General features: G+C 44.4%; 1 protein-coding gene across 4 annotated transcripts in view; it reads right to left on the bottom strand.

The window, feature by feature from the left end:
* Nucleotides 1-26,977, bottom strand: part of txlng (taxilin gamma) — a 120,559-nt gene that overhangs the window by 14,539 nt on the left and 79,043 nt on the right. For 2 of the 4 annotated variants that reach the window (XM_049719164.1, XM_068650472.1), the window contains 2 exons: nt 6,352-6,426; nt 3,896-3,988 (listed from right to left, as the gene is read on the bottom strand). The exons of 1 other annotated variant lie outside the window; for it this stretch is intronic. In XM_049719164.1, the coding sequence (XP_049575121.1) occupies nt 3,896-3,988; nt 6,352-6,426 (168 nt within the window). The remainder of the gene's footprint in view (nt 1-3,895; nt 3,989-6,351; nt 6,427-26,977) is intronic. One more of the 4 variants, XM_068650471.1, reaches the window with a different exon arrangement.

Below are 26,977 nucleotides of genomic sequence, written 5' to 3'. Positions count from 1 at the left end.
GGGCAAAATTGCAACGCTGCTAAGAGTGTGCCAGCATTTTTCACTCGGTCCACTGCCTTGCTTTTTCCCAGTCTAAATTTTTTGTGGGCACCGTACAAGATGTGGGGGGTGAAAATGGCATGCCCCAACTGCAGCCACTGCCTGACTGGAGCCGGACTATACAGCACCGTGTGACGAGTCTAGAACATGAGTGGCTGGTACTTTATGGGTATAGAATACCAGGAGTACAATGGTTTCCGCAAAAAGTACTCTTCTTGGGGGGAGCGCATCATTAAACAACTGCACTTGTCCATGGAAATATTGTTTCCGGCCGTCCTAACTTAGAGTGAGACGCAAGCTGGTCGGTAAGCCTATTGCATCCTGACAGTTTTGCAGAACTGACTATCCTATCCTGCCTCTCCACTCTTCTTTCTAGACTGGGCTGTGACAAAAAGGTGATTGCACACAAGTTATGGACGCTTGGCAACAGTCCCACTTAGTTGCATCAAGACACCTGGTTGCTGATGAAGACGAGACACGAGCACAACAGCTAGTGTGCCGGCAACAGCCATTGAGGAGCCATCGAAGAAGCTAATGGCCCCCACCCTGTAAAGGAGGTTCGGCTGAAGGTGTAGCAATAGTTGAGCACCCAAATGAGGTGGGATCTTCCAAAGGCAACAAGGACTCAGCTGAATATGAAGACCATGACATCATGGACAAGGACTGGACATTTTCAGAGGGGTACAAAGTTGTATCGTCCTCAGACTTAAGGGCACCAGCAGCCCCACCACAGAGCCAGCTGTGAGACAAAGGAAATTCAGAACGTGCACGATGTGTGGCCTCCCAGCACAGTGGGTTTACGGTCATGCCTCATTCAACAGCAGACTGCCCAAGAGGACTCTACTCAGATTCTACACACTGTAACAAGAGAAACCAATGGCCCTCTGGCTGGCTGAGCAGTGGGCACATAAAAGGGCTCTTGCACAGCAGGAAGAATGCTCTCAGCGGCAAAAGACACTGAAAAAGAGTAATGAAAAAAGTAGGAGTTTCTGGCTAAGCCAAACTGATTGTGTGCTTTTAAATTGTTCAATAGATGACATGGGTGCCTAGACATTGAAAAGGAGTGACTCTAGTAGAATATGCAAAAAGCAGGAGTTACTTGCTAAATTAATGTGTTTTTAACCTTCAATAGATTACGTGCGTGCCTAGAGGCTGATTGATTGATTTGAATATTTATTGATCCCGAGGGTGGGGAAATTCAGGCCCCAGCAGTATCCATACCACAGAGCGGGTATACAAAAGACACAGATGGCATGAGCGCAACTCAATAGACTCTCATAAGGCTGCCACACAACGGCGCCACAAAGATAGCCAGAAACTGCGAAAGATAAAAGCCATCAAAGCAAAGCAAGGCAAAAAGACAAAGAAAAAAAAGTAACAGCGGCCAACGAGCACCCCTCAATATCAGAGAACACTCCAAAACACACAAAATAGCCTCCACGGTGTCCATAGACAGGTGTAAGCGCAGTTCAACGGCGCCCAATGGACCGCGGTCGTGAATTGGTGAAAACATCACAAAGCAGGCAAACGTGTGAGCAGCGTCCTGGGCACCCAGTCGGGGCACGTGGAGATGGTCACCACGGGCCTAGCACGGCAAAGGTCATTGGTTCCGACGAGCATGAGGGAGCGGACTCCTCACAGGGGTCGCGGCTGCGAGGCCAAGGCGAGGGACCCGGTCAGTACCGGCCGGATAGGCAGGAAGCCGTCGTAGAGTTACGCCGGTCTCGACCGATGTGCGCAGCCATCCCGGTCCCAGGGGGAAAAAAAATATCCGATCCGAAGCGATACCGAGGTGTGGTAGAAGGCACCAGCATCACCGAATGGACAAAAAGAAAGAAAAAGGAGAAAAGAAGGAAATAAAGAGGAAAAGCGAGAACACTGCTGGAAGGCTGCTACTCACATCGGCGCCATAACCCTAATAAATAAATAAATAAATAAATAAATAAATAAATAAAGCCAAACTGATTGCGTTTTTAAATTGTTCAATTGTTGATGTTCAAAATCAGGCCTAAACTGACCTTGTGGTTTTAAACTGATTAATAAATAGATGAGAAATGTTCATGGTTTTCGGTTTGTGCATGCGGATATCGTAAAAATGTCGACTCCACATTGTGGATTTTCATCTGTCGGTCTTGGAACCAATTATAAGCAAAAAATGAGGGATCACTGTATAGCTGTAAAGCATGTACCGTATTTTCACGTTTATTAGGCGCGGATAAAAGTCTTAGATTTTCTTCAAAATATGCGACGCGCCCTATCATGCAGTGCTCCCTATGTGTGTTGTTGTAAGGCGTACGTATTAAAGAGCGCCATGAGAACATTAGAGGGAGAATTGTGGGCGTGGATTTGCAGCGGCACTGCTGTGTTGTGTTACGTCATGACGCACGGGCGTCGGTTCAATACAGTCACACACTTGCGCACTCGCTGTCATCCTGTCTCATTATTATCTATACATAGTATACACACAAACATATGTAAGGAGACCAGGTGTTTTTTTTCCCACGCCTCACAATCGCTGTTGATCTGTGACTCTATGCGTGCCCATCTCACAGCCAATGTGAAAAAACAAGTGAAGCAAATGAACGCCGAGCTTGCTAACATGCTAACATATCTGCTGGCACTGTTGTTCGAGCTTTCGTAAAAGCCGGCATCATATCCGAGGAGCCACACGGCAGGGAAAGTGACTCTGACAGTGAAGAAAGTGAACTTGGCATGTCAGTTGGAGATTTAGCGCTGCTGTTCAATTCATAAACAGAGGATGAGGACTTCGATGGGTTTAATTGATGACCATTACCGGTAATAATGTGAATACCAAACTCAGTTTTGCTCCCACTTCATTTTTAAATACGCACACTTGTATGCTTGTGTGTGTGTGTGTGTGTGTGTGTGTGTGTGTGTGTGTGTGTGTGTGTGTGTGTGTGTGTGTGTGTGTTGTTGCCATGAGAATGTTTACGGGGGAAGTGTGTGTGTGGATTTACAGTGCGAGTTTGTGTGTGTGTGTGTGTGTGTGTGTGTGTGTGTGTGTGTGTGTGTGTGTGTGTGTGTGTGTGTGCTGTCATCACAGCCGATGTGAAAAACAATTGAAGCAATGAATGTCGAGGCACGACAAAGGAACTCCAACCGCTGGACATCGGTGTGAACCGGCCGTTCAAAGTAAACATGTAAAACAAGTAAAGCTAACATGTCTGCTGGCACCGTGTGTGTGTGTGTGTGTGTGTGTGTGTGTGTGTGTGTGCGTGTGTGTGTGCTGTTGTAAGGGGGACGTAGTTGAGAGCGCCATGAGGACGTTAAAGGGCTAAGTGTGGGCGTGGATTGTATATATAAAACTCGCACCCTATGTGTGTGTTAAACACAGTCATGGCACACAACTGAGACTGCGCCTTTTATTACAGTGTGCCTTTTGAACGTGAAAATACGGTATACAACATACGGTATGTTACATATATGTACGACTTGACTAAAGTTGGCTGCTTATCGCAAGCATAAAACCAGTAAAACTTATTTTTTTGTGTGTGAAAACTCATGTATTTTGACTGGCCTTTTATAGCTGTGATGATGTAACATCGTGAAACAGCAATTCAAATTTTTCATTGCTCCAAAACCAGTGAATAAATACTGAGGCTCTTACATTCTAAAGATTTGATTGCTTCGGTAACATGAAATTAAAGAAGAAACATGGTGCAGAGAAAGAAAAAAATTGGCTTGTACAGCCTACGAGGCCGATGTCAACATGCCAGAGATGAAAACCAGTTGTCCAACCCCATACAATGTGCAAGAGTTCAGCCAGATCGTTAAGTGACAAAAGGACAACATAAGTTACACTTATTATTAACATGGAATGGTTTGGATCCCTTACCTTCTCCATCTCCTGTCTGAAAGTGGTGAAGACATCATTGCTTTTAGCCAGAGTGCTCTGAAACTCCTCAAACTTGTTCATGTAGAGGGACAGCTAAGGCACACGGGATGAGTTTTAGAATCTTTTGATTGTCAAGTTGATATAGATTTATTGATTATACACTGATAAATAACCACCCTAAAAATTGGGCTAGCTACAACATTGATATTTTTGGCTCAAATATTACCACAATGAATTTGAAAACTACATATGCACATTGATTTTAGTGTATCCTACATATGCACATTGATTTGAGTGCATTGACATCAAAATCAGGTTAATAACTAAATTACAACAGTGCATTATAGTGCCTACAAATTTTTAAGGCATCAAAATCACATCACATGATTGACGCGTGCCACAAATGCACTGTCTTCAAGTCAGATTTATTGCTATCACCACAATTTCCACTTTCTGCTTCAAGTTTCAAGTGAGAGTAAATTAGTCAAATAGCAACAGAGGACAGACAGAACTAACATGAGTAGTTATTGTTTTTGCTTGTTGCCATTGCCACATTTTGTTCACTCTCCTGCTTGCTTCTGTATTTTCCTAGTACCTTCCAGTAGTACTTTTTTCTGTCTGTTTCAGTAAGTACGCCTGTGATTTTGTCGATGCCTTGTACAGTGGAACCCCAGAGGTTAATCGCCTCACTCTTCAACATATTCGGTTTTCAACAAAAAATGTCAGGAAATCTTTGTCTCGGACAAAGCTTTGGAAACCGACCCGACTCACTTACGGCTATTGTAACCAAATTTAGTATGTTCCAACTGCCGCTAGTTGGCGTTGTTGTTTGGCGGGTTGTAGAACACTGACTGTACCATATTTTTCACACCAAATGGCGCACTGCATTATAAGGTGCACCGTCATTGAATTTTTTATTTTAGAAATTATTTCATATATAGGGCGCACCAGATTAAAAGGCGCATAAAATAGAAGCTATACTGCAATAAACTGAGGTTGACTAGGGTTGCGGTATGCATCCACTAGCCAAACACTAATGAGCCCTCTGTAAACAATCGCGTTTCTCAAACTATCTCCTATAAAATGATCGGAACTGACTAAATTTTGATCTAACATATTGGTACTGCTTACCTACGTTTCCCTTCCATATCGATCCGAAAATTTACTCGAAACATTAACAGAGCAGGCTATTTTGAAATGAAATAGCCTCGTGCGTATAGCAGCTATCATTATAGCATTAGCCAGCTGCAAACTCCCATGAACCTCAGCTCGCAGACTCCCATGAGCCTCAGCAAAGTGTCGTGGCAGCCCCTGTAAACAATTGCGTTTCTCAAACTATCTCCTATAAAATGATTGGAACTGACTAAAGTTTGATCTAACACGTTGGTACTGCTTACCTATGTTTCCCTTCCATATCGATCAGTAAATTTACTCGAAACATTAACGGAGCAGCCTACTTTAAAATGTAATAGCCTCATGCGTATAGCAGCTATCATTGTATCATTAGCCACCCGCAAACTCCCATGAGCCTCAGCTCGCAGACTCCCATGAGCCTCAGCAAAGTGTCGTGGCAGCCCCCTGTAAACAATCACGTTTCTCACACTCTCTCCCATAAAAGTGATCGGAAACCGACTAAAGACTGATTTAACACATTGGTGCTGCTTATTTATGATTCCGTTGGATATTGATCCGTAAACGTACTCGAAAACATTAACGGAAAAGCCTTTTTTGAAATGAAATAGCCTCGCAGGTACAACAGCTATTCAGTGACGCTCCCTGACCACGGTTGCCGTAATGCTGGGAAGCTATGCGACCTTGCAATTTACTAGTCGTACTAAAATGTACTGAAACATTTTGTCAGAGCGCTGTGTACAACCAGTATGGATCAACAAATTCATCAATTGATCCATATATAAGGCGCTCTGCATTATAAGGCGCACTGTGGTTTTTTGAGTAAAATTTAAGTTTTTAAGTGCACCTAATAGTGCAGAAAATACGGTATTGTCGGCCATTGCACTGTAAAAGTGTCTTTCTTTAACCTGATGATTAGGAGTGCTACGTATATAGATGGCATTTTCATAGCACAATACACCAGAAACCAAGTCAAAAATGGAGGTTAGCGGCGAGCACGTCATGTGAAACGATGTGAAAGTTGTCCAAAATGTCCAGTTAACATGAAGGGTATGTTTTTATTTGGATACTTAATCAACTTAAACCTTTCTTGAGGAATCAGATGCCATTGATATATGGACTTGTATACCCATACTGACTACTATAAATTTTGACTATTCTGTTCTTGTAAAGTACTGCAGAAAATGAGCCCTCCTAACCCATACTCAGATAAACAAGAGGAAATTAATCTGTCTGGTTTTTTACATAAAAAAACAGTGTTTTGCCCACATGAGAAAGGAAAATATACATCAAATTAAAGTTTGTAATGCTGGCTCCTTATTGACCTGCTGTTTGAGTTGAACTTCTTGCTCCTTCATCATCTCACACTTGCGTCTAGATTCTGTGGCATCTTTCACCAACTGAAATCACAAAAGTTAAAATGCTCATCAACAATTCAAATGAACGACAGTCCTATCGTCTATTTTATTTCACAGTCATATGCAAAAGTTTGGCACCCCTAATCGTTTTCAAGGGTTTCCTTCATAAATAATTTGTTGTTCGGATCAGCAATTTCAGTTAAATATATCATATAGCAGACAAACAGTGATATTTGAGAAGTGAAATGAAGTTTATAGGATTTACAGAAAGTGTGCAATTATTACTTAAACAAAAGTAGGCAGGTGCATAAATTTGGACACCCCAACAGAAAAATGACGTCAATATTTAGTAGATGTCCTTTTGCAGAAATAATAGCTTCTAAACCAGGGGTGGGTAAACATTTTGACTTGCGGGCCGAATTGGGTTCTAAATTTTGACCGAGGGACCAAACCAGAAGCAGATGGATATAGTGTTTGTGCGAAGTAATGGGAATGACATGTAAAGGTCATTGCATAAAATGTTTTTACTTTTCGTAGGTAGTAAAGCATGGATAATCAAAAAAGCTTTTTGAAAACAAATGTATTTATTAACAGCATCACAAAAATATTTTACCCAAAAACTATCAGTGATTCTCATTAAATACAACACTGTTATGATGAATAATATTTCCATCATTTCAGCGCCTGCAGGTCAAATTTATGAAAGATGTTTATCTAATGAGGTGAAATCACATCAAACGGCAAACATTCTGACCAAATACATCATCTTGAAGAATCAGTGAAAGAATACGTACATCTAAATAAAGTAATAAAGAAATCAATAGTATTGTTGGTCTCCCTTTTTTGCAAGTGCATCATGGTCTGGAGTCAAATTTGTTGTGGTAATTCTTAGGATGGAGCCGAGGTGTTGGTCCGTTAACCTAGATCTGTGACGGGCTTTGTTGACGTTCATGTGGCTAAATGTCTGCTCACACATATAGGTGGAGCCAAATTGTCCAGTGTTTTTTAACATTCGGCACTCAGTGTCAACCTTTCTTTTCCTCGGGACACTCATTTTAATGGAAGGATCCCAGGGGAAGGTTTGTGGGTGGCAATAGCGTAAAACTATCTGAAAGTTCAGCGCGCGAATAACGAAAATGCTGATGTCACAGCCCACACTCGAAATTCGGCACTAATGGAAATCGAGCACGGAGTGCGCGGGGGTCTCTACTACACGCAATTGTGAGTGTGCACCGAGCTTGCTGACACGGCTTCCGGGAGTAAATGCGCGGGCGGGCGCTTTCCCATCTACTGGGGAAACAGAGTATTTTCAGAGAAAATTACCCCAAAAATATTTAATAATAAAGAAAAATTCTGGTTTTGCGGGCCGGATATATATACACACTCTCTCTCTCTCTCTCTCTCTCTCTCTCTCTCTCTCTCTCTCTCTCTATATATATATATATATATATATATATATATATATATATATATCGTAGGCAGCCGTCGATCCCGGGAGATCATGGGTTTGCGGCAGTGCTTCGTGTGGCTATACAGTCCGATCCGGGAGGCACAGCTTCTGCCGCATCTTGCACAGCGGTGGTCAGAGGTGTTATTGAAATCTTGAAAATGCTGATTTTTATTTCTCAGTCTTTTGCCGTTGGCCTGCTGCCTTAGAATGTCTTCGTAGGCGACAAGACCTTCTCTTGTTTTCTGTCTCCAGTAGCTTCTGTCTTGGGCGATAGTTTGCCATGTGTTCAGTCCGATGCCTGCGGCTTTCATATCGCGTTTACAGGTGTCCTTGTAGCGCAGCTGGGGTCGTCCTACTGGCCTCGAACCAGACGACAATTCGCTGAACAGGAGATCTTTGGGGATTCTTCCCTCGCCCATACGGGTCACGTGGCCCAGCCAGCGCAGGCGTCTCTGCTTGAGCAGGGAGAACATGGAAGTTATTTTGGTCATCTCCAGCACTGCGTTGTTGGTTACATGATCTCTCCAGGTGATCCCGAGGATGCGACGTAGACATCGAAGGTGGAAGGCATTCAGTTTCTTCTCTTGTCTTGCATGGAGCGTCCAGGTTTCGCTGCCATAGAGTAGGGTGATCAAGACACAAGCTTTGCAGACCTGAACCCTGGTGTTTCTCGTCAGATTGTTGTTGGACCAGACTCTTTCTGTGAGGTGAACAAAAATTGATGCAGCTTTGCCGATCCGCCGAGCGAGTACCTTGTCAATAATCACCTTGTCTGAAATGGTAGAGCCCAGGTAGATAAAGTCATGGACGGACTCCAGCGTGTGGTTTGAGATTGTGATTGCCGGTGGTGTTACAACATCCTGGCCCATCACTTGTGTCTTTTTTAGGCTGATGGTTAGGCCGAATTGTTCACAGGCGTATGCGAAGCGAGACATGAGTGCCTGGAGTTCGAACTTTGGTCTTGGCCTTTAGTCTTGTGATGTTAAAGAGGTTGCCGTCGTGTCTAGTTCGTAAGTAGATTCCTTCTGTGGCGTTTCCAAATGCAAACTTCAGCATGACGGAGAAGAATACACTGAACAGGGTTGGAGCCAGAACACATCCTTGTTTTACCCCGCTGCTGATCTTAAATGGTTTGGATGCATTGCCGTCGTGTACGATAGTTCCTTGCATGTTGTCATGGAATGATTTGACAATGCTCAGCATGGTGGGGGGGCAGCCAATTTTTTTCCAAAATGTTGAAAAGTCCTTTTCTGCTCACGAGATCAAAGGCCTTGGTTAGATCGATGAAGGCAAGATAAAGTGGTTTTCTTTGTTCTCTGCATTTCTCTTGTAGTTGCCTCACAGAGAAGACCATATCTATGGTGGATCTTTCCGCTCTGAATTCGCATTGTGATTCTGGGTAGACTCTGTCGGCCAGGACCTGCAGTCTTCTTAACACTACGCGCGGGAAGAGTTTGCCGACAATGCTGAGGAGTGAGATTCCGCGGTAATTGTTGCAGTCACTTCTATCACCCTTGTTCTTGTATAGGGTGACTATGTTGCATCTCGCATGTCCTGTGGCACTTCGCCTTCCTTCCAGCATAAAGAGAGGATCTCGTGAAGATGTTGGATGAGTGTACCCTTTGCGCATTTCAGAACTTCTGGAGGGATGCCATCTTTTCCTGGTGCTTTGCCAGACACAAGGTCTTCTAGCGCGCTTTTTGTTTCTTCCGGGCTGGGATTTTCGTCTAGCTCCCTCATGATCGGCAGTTCTTCAATTGAGTCGAGAGCATCTTGGCTAACGTTTGTCTCACTCCTGTACAGTTGTGAGTAGTGCTCTGCCCAGCGCTCCATTTGCTGACCTTTATCGGTGATGATGTCCCCTTGGGCTGACTTCAGTGGGGCAGTGGTTTTCTTCGTTGGCCCAATGACAAGTTATACACACACACACACACACACACACACACACACACACACACACACACACACACACACACACACACACACACACACACACACACACACACACACACACACACACACACACACACACACACACACACACATCATCTCAATCAGCAGATGCACAGTGGTGGAGTAATGTCATGGAAGCGGCAGAACATCAGAAGGCTTTTTAAAAAAAGCTACCGTTATGGAAACGGCGAACAAAGAACGATAACTTCACAAACTTCCCCCATTCTGAACGACTGTGTAAGTAAGATCGAGGATGTGTCTGGAATCTGAGATATTTCTGTATGCACGGAACTGAAGCAAACAATTGCCACGCACTTAGATGACCTTGCAAAGTCTCTCGACAGATACTTCCCTACAGGAGTCATATCCAACATGGGTGAGACAGCCGTTCACGTTTGCTGTTGAGACAGCAGATGTCAATCATGAATACCTTGACGAAATTATTGACAATCAGCCTAGCAAGATTCAATGTTTTGGTGTCGACAAATGGACAAGTATCTAGTTATTGCTAAGAAAGCCTTGGATTTTTTATACCATTTGTTACATCATATCTTTGTGAGCAATCCTTTTCGAGGATGCTGGACATAAAAACGAAGAAAAGGAACAGACTTTACTGTGAAAATGGCACGAGAGTGGGGCTTGCCAAGGTGAAGCCACGCATATGTAGTCTCTCAAAGGCAACAGCAGAAGTCACACTAACAGGTATGTGATTATGTTGGTTTTGTTCTTTGAACAAGGTGATGTTCATGCACGGCCTATTTTGTGCACCAGTAACAAAAATGTATGTATTTGAAAAAAATACTTTTATTTTTCACGAAAGAGGGGTTTGGTGCATGCGCATATGAAACTGGCGGGGTTTGGTACCTCCAAAAAGGTTAAGAACCACTGCTTTAAATTATAAAACAGGTGATCACGGACTCCCTAACTTTAAGTGTCCTCAAGGTGTACGAAGATGGATTTTCTGGCAGTATCCATGAAACTTCCCATTCCCTCTCCTCTTGCCAAATCCAAACAGACAATAACCTTCAGGAACCTAACCATTTACGGATACAGTAATCCCTCGTTTATCGCGGATAATTGGTTCCAGAAACCACCCGCTATAACTGAAATCCGCGAAGTGTGTCAATAAATGTATATGAAACCATTTAAGTGCATATTTTATTATTGGAACATTAAATAATTGTTTCAAACATGTACATAATACATTAATAGTATAATTAACATGCAAAAAATGTGTATAAATATTGAAAATATAAATATGATATGTGTGCGTGTAACATGTTAACAAGAAGTACTGGGCAGGCTAATGAGTTAGCGGAAAGATGCTAATTCGCGATCGTGCTAACACGCAAAAACGGACATCTAAAGGAATGTAAACGAACATTTGGAGCAATACTACATTCTCCTAAAGGTTAGACACGTGATCGTTCATTTCTCTTGTTAGGAGACCCACTTACATCGTCAATGACTCCTGTACCACTGTAACCGACACATGACACAGACACCTTCAAGTTCCTGGGAACCACAATCTCTCGGGACCTGAAATGGACCGGCCACATAGACTCTGTCCGGAAGAAGGCCCAGCAGAGGCTGTACTTCCTGAGACAGCTCAAGAAGTTCAACCTGCCACGGGAGCTGCTGAAGACCTTCTACACTGCCATCATCCAGTCTGTCCTCTGCACCTCCATCACTGTCTGGTTTGGATCGGCCTCCAAACAAGACAAGCACAGACTGCAACGGACAATAAGGACTGCAGAAAAGATAATTGGAATCAACCTCCCATCTATCCAAGACTTGTACCTGTCCAGGACCAGGAAACGTGCAAGTAACATCTCAACAGACCCTTCGCACCCAGGTTGCAGCCTGTTTGAACTACTCCCCTCCGGACGCCGTTATAGAGCTCTGTACACTAAAACCAGCAGACACAGAGACAGCTTCTTCCCCCAGGCTGTCGCTCTGATGAACTCACACCACTCTTAGAGTCTCAGAGTCATTACTGTGCAATAACATCCCGCTTGCCACACCTTTTTTGTCTACACTGTTTGTACTATGTGTCCTCTCTGCATCCATTGCAGCCTGGTCATCCTAGAAGAGGGACCCTCCCATCTGTGGTCTCTTCTCAAGGTTTCTCATTTCCCCTAGCTGGAGTTTTGAGTTTTTCCTTGCCCTCTTGGGAGTTTAAGATCAGGGGGTGTTTGAGAATATCTTTCGTTCTTCACATGTCCTGAGTGTTGTTGTTAGTCACCTAAATGTTGAACAGAGGCTGTGATTTACCGAAGTCAAATTCCTTGTTTGGCACGCTCAAACATGGCGAATAAAAAAACTCTTGAATTCTCTCTTGAATCTTGAATGTACACGAACGTAAAACAGGAAGTGGTATCACATGAAAACGGCCTTCAAAATAAATCACCCTACATCAAATCAAAGCACGGCTGAATAACATAACATGGAGAATTCTTAACACATACTGCAAATGTTTTTAGAGCTACTTTTATTATATTTTTTATAACAAGGTACAAGTGTACATACTGTAAATATGTTTTTAGAACTCTTTTATGATTATAACAATTATTCTATAACAATGTACAACACTGTAAATATGTCTTTAGAACTCTTATTATTATGACATTTTTATTTATTTATAAAAAGGTACAGGTGTACGCACTGCAATTGTGTCGGCACTCCTTGCCTTCCGCTGGCACATGGGCATGTTTCGTGCCATACTTCCTCAATTTAGAAATTTTATTTTGACTTTTACTTTTTTTTATTTTGAAAAAAAATCCGCTATGTAGTGAAACTGCGATAAACGAACCGCAATGTAGCGAGGGATTACTGTACTTGGTTCAAAGACCACCCACGATAGGTGAAAATCCGCGAAGTAGTGTCACACGCTTATGTTTAACATACGTAAATTTGTTTGAGTATCTATCAGTGTATATGAAACCATATATTAAGTGCATATGTTATCATTAGAACATTAAAGAATAGTTTCAAACATGGAAATAAAACAATAGTATAACTAACATACAGAAAATAATGTATATATAACAAATATAAATATGATGGGCAGCTGGTTAGGAGGGTGCGGGTTCGATTCCACCTTCGGCCCTCCCTGTGTGGAGTTTGCATGTTCTCCCATGCGCATGTGGGTTTTCTCTGGGCACTCTGGTTATCTCCCACATCCAAAAAACATGCTTGGTAGGCCGATCAAGCACTCCAAATTGCCCCTGGTTGTTCGTTTATGCATGCCCTGCAATTGGCTGGCAACATGTTCAGGGTGTCCCCCGCCTACTGCCCGAAGACCGCTGGGATAGGCTCCAGCACGCCTGCGACCTCCGTGGGGACGGAGCGGCACAGAGGATGGATGGATAAATATGAACGTATAAATATATACGTATATGAACGTATAAATATATACGTGTGTACATATGTAGATGTAACTAAAGTGTACAATGATTACCGACCAGTGGCCCTCACTCCGGTGATCATGAAGTGCTTTGAGAGGCTGGTTCTTCAGCACATCAAGGATTATCTTCCCCCACACCTTGACCCCCACCAGTTTGCATACCGGACCAACAGATCCACAGAGGACACCATCGCCGTAGCCCTCCATTGTGCGGTGAACCACCTGGAGCAGCAGCAGAGCTATGTCCGGATGCTCTTTGTGGATTACAGTTCGGCATTCAACACCATCCTCCCGGACAGACTCACCACAATGCTGGACACCCTCGGACTCCCCTCTCTCACATGTGCCTGGATTAATGACTTTCTGACCAACCGACTCCAGGCTGTGAGAGTTGGCTCCCGCCTCTCCTCCACCCGTACGCTGAGCATCGGCTCCCCACAGGGCTGTGTGTTGAGCCCCCTCCTCTTCTGCCTCTACACTCACGATTGCAGACCGGCTCACAACCACAACCGGATTGTCAAGTTCGCCGACGATACCACTGTGGTCGGTCTCATCTCCAATGGCGATGAGGTAGCCTACAGAGAGGAGGTCCTGGAGCTGGTCGACTGGTGCTCAGAGAACAATCTCGCTCTGAACACCAAGAAGACCAACGAGATCATCATAGACTTCAGAAGGCACAGCCCTGAGCCAACTCCCCTCTTCATCAACGGCGAGCAGGTGGAGAGGGTCCATAGCACCAAGTACCTGGGCGTCCACATCTCTGACCGGATCTCCTGGTCAGAGAACATCACCACCATCGTCAAGAAGGCTCAGCAGCGGTTACACTTCCTGAGAGTCCTCAGGAGGTACAACCTCAACACCGACCTGTTGCTGACCTTCTAGCGCTCTTCCATCGAGAGTCTACTGACCTACTGCATCGTAGTATGGTTCGGCAGCTCCACCGCCGCTGACAGGGAGAAGCTGCAGAGAGTGGTGAAGGCAGCTCAGAGGATCATTGGCCGCCCTCTCCCCTCCCTTACGGACATTTACACTACCCGCTGCCTCAGCAGGGCTAAGGCCATCTCAGCGGACAGCTCCCACCCTGGCTCCGCCCTGTTTGACCTGTTGCCCTCTGGAAGACGCTACAGGCAAATGAAGACCAGGACAAACAGACTCAAAAACAGTTTCTTTCCCAAAGCCATAGCCGCCCTCAACTCCAGCCGACACTGATGACACTTTCCTCCTGCACTACTACTGCACTTTGTCCGCACTACTGTTTCCGATTATTCATCTACTTTTCTATTATTCGTTTACTTGACTATGTTACTTGTATCTACCTCATGCACTGGATGGAGATCTCCAATTTCATTGTACTAGGTAGAATGACAATAAAGGTTTTCTGATCTGATTCGGATACATACTATATATTTTTAGAACTTTTATTATTACAACAACTTTTCTTTCACAACAAGGTACAAGTGGACATACTGGAAATATGTTTTTAGAACTCTTTTATTATAATTTCTGCTGGCAAGCGGGCAACTTTCATGCCATAATTCCTCAATTTTGCATTTTTATGAATTGTTGATTTTTATTGAAAAGTCTGCTATAGTGTGAGCACTTCCTGCCTTCTGCTGGCGTGAAGGCAAATCGTGCCATAATTCCTCAATTTAAAATTTATTTTTGAATTTTTAGTATTTTTTTGAAAAAAAAAATATATATATACATACGTATATATATATATATATACACACACACTACCGTTCAAAACTTTGGGGTCACATTGAAATGTCCTTATTTTTGAAGGAAAAGCACTGTACTTTTCAATGAAGATAATTTTAAACTAGTCTTAACTTTAAAGAAATACACTCTATACATTGCTAATGTGGTAAATGACTATTCTAGCTGCAAATGTCTGGTTTTTGGTGTAATATCTACATAGGTGTATAGAGGCCCATTTCCAGCAACTATCACTCCAGTGTTCTAATGGTACAATGTGTTTGCTCATTGGCTCAGAAGGCTAATTGATGATTAGAAAACCCTTGTGCAATCATGTTCACACATCTGAAAACAGTTTAGCTTGTTACAGAAGGTACAAAACTGACCTTCCTGTGAGCAGATTGAGTTTCTGGAGCATCACATTTGTGGGGTCAATTAAACGCTCAAAATGACCAGAAAAAGAGAACTTTCATCTGAAACTCGACAGTCTCAAAGTCAAAGTCAAAGTCAGCTTTATTGTCAATTTCTCCACATGCCAAAGACACACAAAGAAACCGAAATTTCGTTCCCCCCTATCCCACGGTGACAAGGCATGGCCCACAACAGACAAACAAGTAAACAAGTATAACAGCGTGCTGAATAAATAATGAATAAATAACACAACAAATAAATAAATAAATAAGAGGAGAAAAAAAAGGAGCAAGTGAGTGTACAGCAGACATACCAGAAAATAGCGCAACAGTGCCGCACGCTACGCAGAAGGGGGTAGCGAGTTCAGGGTCCTAACAGCCTGGAGAAAGAAGCTGTTGGCGAGTCTGGTGGTGCGGGAGCGCAGGCTCCTGTACCTCTTCCCAGAGGGCAGAAGGTCAAACAAAGAGTGAGCCGGGTGACTCACATCTCTCGCAATCGAGGTTGCCTTGCGGGCGAGATGGGAGGTGTAAATGTCCTTCAGGGAGGGGAGCGAAGCACCAATAATCTTACCAGCCGTATTCACTATGCGCTGCAGGGCCTTCAAGTCCTGTTCAGTGCAGTTACCACCCCAGACAGCGATGCAACTGGTGAGGATGCTCTCAGTGGTGCCACGGTAGAATGTAGACAGGACTGCCTGAGGAACACATGCACGCCTGAGCTTCCGCAGGAAGTACAGGCGGCGCTGAGCTTTCTTTGCCAGTGACTAGGTGTTTGCGGACCAGGAGAGGTCCTCACTGATGTGCACCCCCAGGAACTTGGTGCAGCTCACCCTCTCCACCACAGCACTGTCGATGAGCAGCGGCAGGTGTTTTGTGTGACCCTTCCGGAAGTCAACAACGATTTCCTTGGTCTTGTCGACGTTCAGCAGGAGGTTGTTGTCCCTGCACCACGTGGTCAGAAGGTCAACTTCCGACCTGTACCGAGTCTCGTCGCCCTTCGTGATGAGATCCACCAGAGTCGTGTCGTCAGCAAACTTCACTATGCGGTTGTCGCTGTAGGTCGCAGTGCGGTCATGTTGCTAAGAAATTGAAGATTTCCTACAACGGTGTGCACTACTCCCTTCAGAGGACAGCACAAACAGGCTCTAACCAGAGTCAAAAAAGAAGTGGGAGGCCGCGTTGCACAACTGAGCAAGAAGATAAGTACATTAGAGTCTCTAGTTTGAGAAACAGACGCCTCACAGGTCCCCAACTGGCATCTTCATTAAATAGTACCCGCAAAACACCAGGGTCAACATCTACAGTGAAGAGGCGGCTGCGGGATTCTGGGCTTCAGGGCAGAGTGGCAAAGAAAAAGCCATATCTGAGACTGGCCAACAAAAGAAAAAGATTAAGATGGGCAAAAGAACACAGACATTGGACAGAGGAAGACTGGAAAAAAGTGTTGTGGACGGATGAATCCAAGTTCGAGGTGTTTAGATCACAAAGAAGAACCTTTGTGAGACGCAGAACAAATGAAAAGATGCTGGAAGAATGCCTGACGCCATCTGTTAAGCATGGAGGAGGTAATGTGATGGTCTGTGGTTGCTTTGGTGCTGGTAAGGTGGGAGATTTCTACAGGGTAAAAGGAATTCTGAATAAGGAAGGCTATCACTCCATTTTGCAACGCCATGCCATACCCAGTGGACAGCGCTTGATTGGAACCAATTTCATCCTACAACAGGACAATGACCCCAAACACACCTCCAAATTGTGCGAGAACTATTTAGAGCAGAAGCAGGCAGCTGGTATTCTATCGGTAATGGAGTGGCCAGCGCAGTCACCAGATCTGAACCCCATTGAGCTGTTGTGGGAGTAGCTTGACCGTATGGTACGCAAGAAGTGCCCATCCAACCAATCCAACTTGTGGGAGCTGCTTCTGGAAGCGTGGGGTGCAATTTGTCCAGATTACCTCAACAAATTAACAGCTAGAATGCCAAAGGTCTGCAATGCCGTAATTGCTGCTAATGGAGGATTCTTTGACGAAAGCAAAGTTTGATGTAAAAAAAACTTCTTTCAAATACAAATCATTATTTCTAACGTTGTCAATGTTTTGACTATTTTCTATTCATTTCACAACGTTTAGTGGTGAATAAGTGTGACTTTTCATGGAAAACACAAAATTGTTTGGGTAACCCCAAACTTTTGAACGGTAGTGTATATGTGTATATATATATATATATATATATATATATATATATATATATATATATATATATATATACACATATATATGTATAGTATGTATATATATATATATAGATGTATATGTATATACACGTATATACCGGAATTTTCGGTACCGTCGCACCGGAGTATAAGTCGCACCAGCCATAAAATGCACAATACAGTGAAAAAAAAAACAAATAAGTCGCACCGGAGTATAAGTCGCACTTTTGGGGCAAATTTATTTGTCAAAATCCAACACCAAGAACAGACATGAACCAGCAAACAACAGACTAAACGATATGGTATGCTGACGTGACATATACACAAATGAGGAGCTGAGAACGGGCCTGAGAAACATTCAGAGTTATTCAAATAAGTATTACATAAATGGCACGTTTATCAAACCATCTGTGTCACTCCAATTCATTAAATCCATCGATCGTCAATGCCGCGTATGCACCACATATGCGCCGCTGACGTCGGACTCGTAAGTTGCATTTCTAATTATTCCACAGACCCATATAACGATATATAAAGTATATTTCAAATAACTATCATATAACAACAATATTATCAAACCATCTGTGTCACTCCTAATCATTAAATCGATCGATCAAATTCCTCGTCCTTTATGTCAACGCCGCGTGCGCTCCACACAGATCTAGTATAAAACTATATTGTAGCGTTAACAAAGTACCAGGAAACACGTGGGTTTGGTAAACGGCTCTTTATTTAACAAAACAAGAGTTCAACGAGCCAACAACTACTGAACTGTAACGATAAAAACATATACAAGTTGCTACAGGTAATAAAATATATCAAATAACTAACATAAATACGTTTTTCAAACCTTGTGTCACTCCAAATCATTAAATCCTTCAAACGCGGGGCCCTTCGTCATCTTCGTCATCCCGTGATAGAATCCTTTGTCCTTATATAAACAACCGCCGCGCTGCTGACGTCACTTGCAGGTCAAATGACAGTAATCCCTTGCTACATCGCGGTTCGTTTATCGCGGTTTCACTACATCACGGATTTTTGAACTTTGAAAATTTGCGGAAAAATTCACATATAAGTCGCTCCTGAGTATAAGTCGCCCCCCCCACCCAAACTATGAAAAAAAACCCGACTTATAGTCCGAAAATTACGTTATGTACACAGGTGCTGGCCATTAATTATTTCAGTAATTGCATTCAAAAAGTTAAACTTCCACATTATATTCATGTGTTGTACACAATTGTACTGATGTATTTAAAAAATGTTCAATTCTTTTAATTTTGATAATTATAAGAGACAACTAATGAAAACTCAAAATTCGGTGTCTCAAAAAATTAGAATACGCGCTAGCGTTAGCAAGAAGCTAACGAATGCATTGGACATATTGTTTCCTAAGAATAGGGGTATAGGGGGCTCTGGAGAGAGATAGTACCTTTGATGGCTGACTGCTGATTCCCTTGGGATTGTCAGGCTCACTGGTTCTCCTCCATCTCCTAATCTCTCACACGTGACTCCAAACACCATACCCCGGTCACTCGCTTCAGCAAGCGTGCCAAACCGTGTGAGGGGGTGATGTTAACACAACATCACTGGGCGAATCCCCTAGTGGGGGCGAACGGCCAAGGCGGAAGAGGATCCAGGAGGATTCCAATGGCTATGTGTTCGGGACCAGGGCGAGCCTCCGAGTGGGAGGACATCGGCTGTGGTCTGGCGTGGAGAGGGATGGGCTCCGCCACGCGACAATGCCCAAGACACACCGCAAGACAGAACGACAGTTACAAGAAATTCCATACCGGCTCGGTCGTCGCCCGGGTTAAAAAGGACCGCCTCTTCCGTCGAGGGCTGTCAGGGCGGGAGTGGAAAATATGCTACTGATGGATCAAATAAGAGCATCCGTGCCAGGAACAACATTGTCATTGGCACATGGAATGTGCGGACCCTCAGGGGTATTGGGAAGTTGGAACAACTGGACCATGAAATGAAACGATACAGATGGAACATCTTAGGTCTATGAGAAGTGAATTTGAATTTGAGAAAGAACCACACCAGAGAATCATAAACTCTATTTTAGTGGCAGAGAAGACCGCCATGAACATGGAGTAGGGTTCCTTGTTAAAGAGATCACAGAAACACCAACCTACGAGTTAAAAAAGAAATAAACCAAGCTAGAGAAGCGTGGATTGGAGACCAGTGCAAAGATATTGAAGACAGCCTACTCAAAAACAACAGTAAAAAGGCCTTCCAGACAATCAAAGACCTCACCTCCACAAAGCAATCAAGGACCACAATAATACAAGACTCCAAAGGGAATTGCTTAACCGAAGAAGCACAAGTGAGAAAGAGATGGACAGAATACTGCGCCGAACTATACACACATAAAATAAAAGGCAACCCAAAAGTCCTTACTGCCCCTGCAGCAACAAACAATCACAAGGACCCTATACTGCGAGAAGAAATAGTTACAGCAGTACAGTCACTAAAACCAGGAAAATCACCAGGCGTGGATAACATCACAGCGGAACTGATCAAGGCGGGGGGTGACCCGATCATAGATGCACTTTTACTTATCTGCAACAAAATCTGGACAACAGGCGAGTGGCCAACATCATGGACACAATCACTTATTATCACCCTTCTCAAAAAAGGCAACGACCAGCTCTGCCAAAACTACCGCACTATCAGCCTCATCAGCTATCCCAGTAAGGTAATGCTAAAAGTTATATTAAGAAGACTAATGCCCCAAGCCGAAAAGATAATAGCAGAAGAACAGGCTGGATTCAGACCAGGTCGCAGCACCACAGAACAAATATTCAATCTTCGGATACTGTGTGAAAAGTACCAGCAATACCAGCAGGATCTCTACCACGTATTCATCGACTTTAAGAAGGCATTCGACCGCGTGTGGCTTGAAGCGCTTTGGGCAACCATGAAACTCTATAACATCAATGAGAATATAATTGCAGTCATTGAGAACTTATACAAGACAGCCCCAAGCGCGGTATACCTACAAAACAACATAGGAGAGTGGTTTAGGACAACAATAGTAGTGCGTCAAGGTTGCTTGCTATTCCCCATGCTCTTCAACATCTTCCTTGAAAGAATAATGACAGAGGCCCTTGAACAACATGAAGGCTCAGTGAGCATTGGAGGCAGAAAGATCACCAATCTCCGCTTTGCAGATGAAATTGATGGTCTTGCCGGGAACGAACAAGAACTAGTCGACCTGATCCACCGATTAGAAGAGACAGCCACAGACTATGGCATGGAGATAAGTGCAGAAAAAACAAAACTAATGACCAACAACCCCAACGGATTCACCGGAGACATCAAGATTAACAACCAGACCCTAGAGGTAGTCAACAACTTTAAATACCTAGGTGCTGTGGTCTCAGATGAAGGATCTAAACCCGAAATACTTGACAGGATTGCCCAAACAACAAATGCAATGACCAAGCTGAAGACCATCTGGAACAACAAAAATATCTCTACCAGCTCGAAGATCAGACTAATGCGCTCCCTAGTAATCTCAATCTTTCTATATGCTTGTGAATCCTGGACCCTAACAGCAGACACTGAAAAGCGAATCAAGGCACTGGAAATGCGATGCTACAGAAGACTCTTTGGAATATCTTACAAAGACCACATCACAAACGAAGAGGTAAAATCATGTGTAAAGAGTGCAATCGGACCATACGTCGACCTACTAATGACAGTCAAAAGGTGGAAACTGGAATGGTACGGCCATGTCACAAGATCAACAGGACTTGCCAAGGCGATCCTGCAAGGCACAGTGAACGGAGGAAGAAAGAGAGGGAGACAGAAAAAGAGATGGGAGGCCAACATAAAGGATTGGACAGGCCTAAAAACATACGAGCTATTGAGAACAGCGAAGAACAGAGAGGAATGGAGAAAACTGACTGTCAAATCTTCAGCGGTGCCCCAACGGACAAAGGTCTAAGGCACATATGTCAGAGTTACGGCCCGCGGGCCAGATCCGGCCCGCGAATTGATTATGTATGGCCCCCTGGATGATATTGAATTACTATTAGAACCGGCCCGCAGGCCACAGCCGCCCGCTGGTGTTTTGCACGCACCAACACTACATTTCCCACAATGCAACGGTAGCCCGCGATGTCCCTGCAGTTCGCACGAGGGGCTTCATTATTCATCAGTAGTCAGAGCAGAGTTCAACTTTCTGATACCCCCCTCCTCAAAAATGGCTAAACGTAAGGTGGACGCTAAGAACAGGGGGTTTCAGGCCAGGTGGGAGGCAGAGTAGATATTTACAAAGGTAAGAGGCAAACCTGTGTGTCTTCTGTGTGGAGAAAATGTGGCTGTAATGAAAGAATTTAATTTAAGAAGGCACTATCGAACGTCTAAGAAACACACAGACCAAGACAAGAAAATGGAATATGAACAAAAGCTACAGAAGGTGGAAGAATTAAAACGAGGCCTTAAGTCTAGACAGGCTATGTTCACGTATGCTAAATCACAAAGCGACGCTGCTGTCAAGGCTAGCTTTATTGTGGCAAAAGAGATCGCCAAATCAGCCCGGCCCTTTGCAGAAGGAGAGTTGCTCAAAAACGGGTTTTGAGCCCCAGAGCCTAATCCCGAACATTGATGAACTTGTAGAAAAGATGAGACACCTCTAAGTATCAGGCTCAGCCTCAGACAAGTGAGCATCACAGAACAGTAACGTATTTTCCGTTTTTTAATTCGGTTACATTTTTACATTTGTTTCTACAAGACGTGGTTTTTCTTTGAAGAAAGTATTGTTTTGTCTGTGTGCCGTAAATTTTTGAATTTTATTTATTTATATTTATTTTTCAGTTGAATGGACCAAGGGAAAATTGCAGATAAGAGCCATGAGAAAAAATACAACTGATTTGATTAATTTTTTATTTTACGATTTGAAAGCAATGATCGGTAGATCATAGAGCAGCACAATAATAAACTTTCAGTTTATAATGCATGCACTTTTATTTATGCATTTATCTTGATATTAAGAAACACATTTTGTTTTTAATACAATTTAATTTTTTGCTGTTTGGCTGTTGAAAATATTTTCCCTTGAAGTTACTGACAGAGCCATAACAAAATATTGCCATATTCATTTAATCATTAAATAATGTACACTGTGGCGGCTCGGTGGAGCACTGGGTAGCACGTCCGCCTCACAGTTAGGAGGGTGCGGGTTCGATTCCACCTCCGGCCCTCCCTGTGTGGAGTTTGCATGTTCTCCCCGGGCCCGCGTGGGTTTTCTCCGGGCACTCCGGTTTCCTCCCACATTCCAAAAACATGCTTGGTAGGCCGATTGAAGACTCCAAATTGTCCCTAGGTGTGAGTGCGAGTGCGATTGGTTGTCTGTCTCTGTGTGCCCTGCGATTGGCTGGCAACCAGTTCAGGGTGTCCCCCGCCTACTGCCCGATGACTGCTGGGATAGGCTCCAGCACGCCCGCGACCCCCGTGGGGACTAAGCGGTTCAGAAAATGGATGGATGGGATAATGTACACTGTGTTAGGTCTTAGTTCAATAGGCTATGTGCAATCATTCCGATATATTTTAATAAACATTGAACCAGACCGGCCCTCGGCTTGTAGCAAATTTGTTTTTTTGGCCCTCGGTGTGTTTGACTTTGACATCCCTGGTCTAAGGGATTGGAAGTGGAAGAAGTGGAAGAATAAAACAGCACCTTCGATGCAATTCATCTGATACAAATACTCAAAATACACCCACAAGAACTGAAAACACAGCTCCAAAATCAGCAGAAAGACTGACGGTAATGCTATGAAAACAAGTGCTGACAATTATTAAAGTGAAATACAGTTTATTATTTTTGTGTCATCTCAAATTTACCGCTTTATTGTATTCGGTGTTTCCATAGATCGAAGGAACTGAACCATCAACAAAATGAAGTATTTCGGCAAATCCTTCTCAATACTGACAAAAGATTTCTGAAACACTCCTTAACAAGCAGGATTTTGCCCACAGACGTGGGAACAGTGCTTGAAAAATGAAATTTGACCAAAGCACTTCTTTGAGGTTCTGATGTTGTGCAATGTCACATTGTAACAAAACCCCTTATGACGATTAAGAAAATTGGATCTAGTTTTCCCTCGCCCGGACGCGGGTCACCGGGGCCTCCCTCTGGAGCCAGGCCCGAAAAGGAAACGTGGGTCCCCCTTCGCATGGGCTCACCACCTGTGGGAGGGGCCAAAGGGGTCGGGTGTAGTACAAGTTGGGCGGTGGCCAAAGAGAGGGACCTTGGCGGTCTGATCCCCGGCTGCAGAAGCTGGCTCTTGGGACACGGAATGTCATCTCTCTGGCTGGAAAGGAGCCCGAGCTTGTGTGCGAGGCAGAAAAGTTCTGACTAGACCAGGCATGGGCAAACTACGGCCCGCGGGCCACATCCGGCCCACGGGGCCGTTTAATCGAGCCCGTCAACCCTGAATAAATTGTATTATTAAACATTTTTTTGGGTCATTTTGCCTGCAATGACTGCATTTCCCCAGTAGATGGGGAACCGCCCGCCTGAGCAATTACTACCGGAAGCCATGTCAGAAAGCTCGGTGCACACTCACAAGTGCGTGTACATACTCAGTAGTACGGACACGGCGCACTTGCGCTCTATTTCTATCAGTGCCAAATTTAGAGTGTGGGCTGTGACGTCAGCATTCTTGTAATTCGCGCGCTGCGCTTTCAGATACAGTTTTACGCTAAAGCCACCCATAAACCTTCCCCTGGAACCCTTCCATTAAAATGAGTGGCCCAAGGAAAAGCAAGGTGTACACTGAGTGCCGAGTTTTTAAAAAAAGAGTGGACAATTTGGCTCGACCTACGCGACGTGATGTTCAGCCACATGAACAACTTGAACCCGTCACAGATCTAGGTAAACGAACCAACACCTCAGATCTCTCCTAAGAATTGCCACAACAAATTTTACTCCAGACTGACGCTCTAGCAAAAAAAGGGAGACCAACAACACTGTTCCCACTGAAAATGAAGGGAGGTTCTCAAGTTTGTTGTAAAAAAATGCATTTTGAATATAATTTGTACAGATAGCAGGGATTGAAACTGGCGACCATTCTCATTTTCAAACACTGCAGGATGCTCAAGGACATTGATGCACCACCTGTTTGCGACTAATCTTAACCTGTAAAGTTCTTAGGGTTTACTTTAAGGAAGTGTTTCCCGTTTCCTCACCCGTGTCACCAGGTGTTTGTGAGTTAAAGCTCTGCTCTGATTTTCAGATACCCCTCACCGTGTTGCCGTTTTGATTACCGTATTTATTCAAAGTAGTAGTATGCAATACCTGCATCTCACTGGTTCTTAACACTAGAACAGTGGCTGTTTTGATCTACCTCTAACAGCGGGGTGCGTCAATTGACGCTCCATCGATGGACGCGTTACCATCGCACATCACATGTTGCGCACGTCATGTTATCGCGATCGTCTTGTTTGAGCGCACACCCCGATAACGTAATTGTGTGAGGATATTGTAGCGGAGTGACTAATGTTATTGTGTCATAGTTTATGGAGAAAAACAATTTAAAAGGGACATTCAACGTGCTGTCAAATGGGTCGTATTTAAACTTGCGCAATGACGTTGGCATGCGGTCGCGGAGGAAAATGTAAGTTTTGGGGGGAATTTTTCGCAGCATGGGCGATAATTAGAGGTATCAATGTGTTTTTATTTATGTCATTGCTAACACACACTGGGCAATTATTAGAATATGGGCGATAATTAGAATAAATACGGTACTTTGTTTGGATGTATTCTTTCACCGATTCTTCAGGATGATATTTGGTCAGAATGTTTGCTGTTTGATGTGATTTCGCCTCATAAGATAAACATCTTTCATTAATCTGACCAGCAGGCACTGAAGTGATGGAGACTGTTATTCATACTAACAGTGTCATATTTTATGAGAATCACTGATAGCAGTTTTTTGGTGATTTTTTTTAATGCTGTTAATAAATGCATTTGTTTTCAAAAGGCTTTTTTTTTATATCTATGCTTTACTAGCTACTAAAGGCCAAAACCTTTTTTGCAATGACCTTTACATATCGTTTATATTACTTCACGCAAACACTATATCCATCTGCTCCTGGTTAGGCCCCCCTGTCCAAATTTAGAACCCAATTCAGCCCACAAGTCAAAAAGTTTGCCCACCCATGGACTAGACAGTCGGACTTGCCTCCACGCACAGTTTGGGTTCCGGTACAAGCCCTCTCGAGAGGGGCTGGACTCTCTTCCACTCTGAAGTTGCCCACGGTGAGAGGCGTCGAGCAGGTGTGGGTACACTTATTGCCCCCCGGCTGGGCGCCTGCATATTGGGGTTCACCCCAGTGAACGAGGGGGTAGCCTCCCTCCGCCTTCGGGTGGGGGGACGGGTCCTGACTGTTGTTTGTGTCTATGCACCAAACTGCAGCTCAGAGTACCCACCCTATTTGGAGTCCCTGGAGGAAGTGCTGGAAAGCGCTTCTTCTGGGGACTCCATCGTTCTATTGGGTGACTTCAATGCTCATGTGGCCAATGACAGTGAAACCTGGAAGGGCGTGATTGGGAGGAACGGCCCCTCCGATCTGAACCCGAGTGGTGTTCTATTATTGGACTTCTGTGCTCGACACGTATTTTCTATAATGAACACCATGTTCAAACATAAGGGTGTCCATGTGTGAACTTGGCACCAGGACACCCTAGGCCACAGTTCGATGATCGACTTTGTAGTCGTGTCATCGGATTTGCGGCCGCATGTTTTGGAAATTTGGGCAAAGAGAGGGGCGGAGCTGTCTACTGATCACCACCTGGTGGTGGGTTGGCTTCGATGGTGGGGGAAGATGCCGGTCCGACCTGGCAGACCCAAATGCTCTGTGAGGGTCTGCTGGGAACGTCTAGCAGAATCCCCTGTCAGGAAGAGCTTCAACTCCCACCTCCGGCAGAGTTTTTCCCACGTCCTGGGGGAAGCGGGGGACATTGAGTCTGAGTGGACCATGTTTCGCGCCTCCATTGTTGAGGCGGCTAACCAGAGCTGTGGCCGTAAGGTCATTGGTGCCTGTCGTGGCGGCAATCCCCGAACCCGCTGGTGGACACCGGCGGTAAGGGATGCCGTCAAGCTGAAGAAGCAGTCCTATCGGGCCGTTTTGGCCTGCGGGACTCCGGAGGCAGCTGACAGGTACCGGATGGCCAAGCGGAACGCGGCTTCGGCTGTTGCTGAGGCAAAAACCCGGGCGTGGGAGGAGTTTGGCGAGGCCATGGAGAATGACTTCCGGACGGCTTCGAGGAAATTCTGGTCCACCATCCGGCGTCTCAGGAGGGGGAAGCAGTGCAACGTCAACACTGTTTACAGTGGGGATGGCGTGTTGCTGACCTCGACTCGGGACGTCGTGAGTCGGTGGGGAGAATACTTTGAAGACCTCCTCAATTCCACCTACACACCTTCCATTGTGGAAGCAGGGCCTGGGGACTCC

Source organism: Syngnathus scovelli, chromosome 4 (genome assembly GCF_024217435.2).
Source record: "Syngnathus scovelli strain Florida chromosome 4, RoL_Ssco_1.2, whole genome shotgun sequence".
Lineage (NCBI taxonomy): Eukaryota > Metazoa > Chordata > Actinopteri > Syngnathiformes > Syngnathidae > Syngnathus > Syngnathus scovelli.
This window is presented reverse-complemented; position numbering and strand designations above follow the sequence as displayed.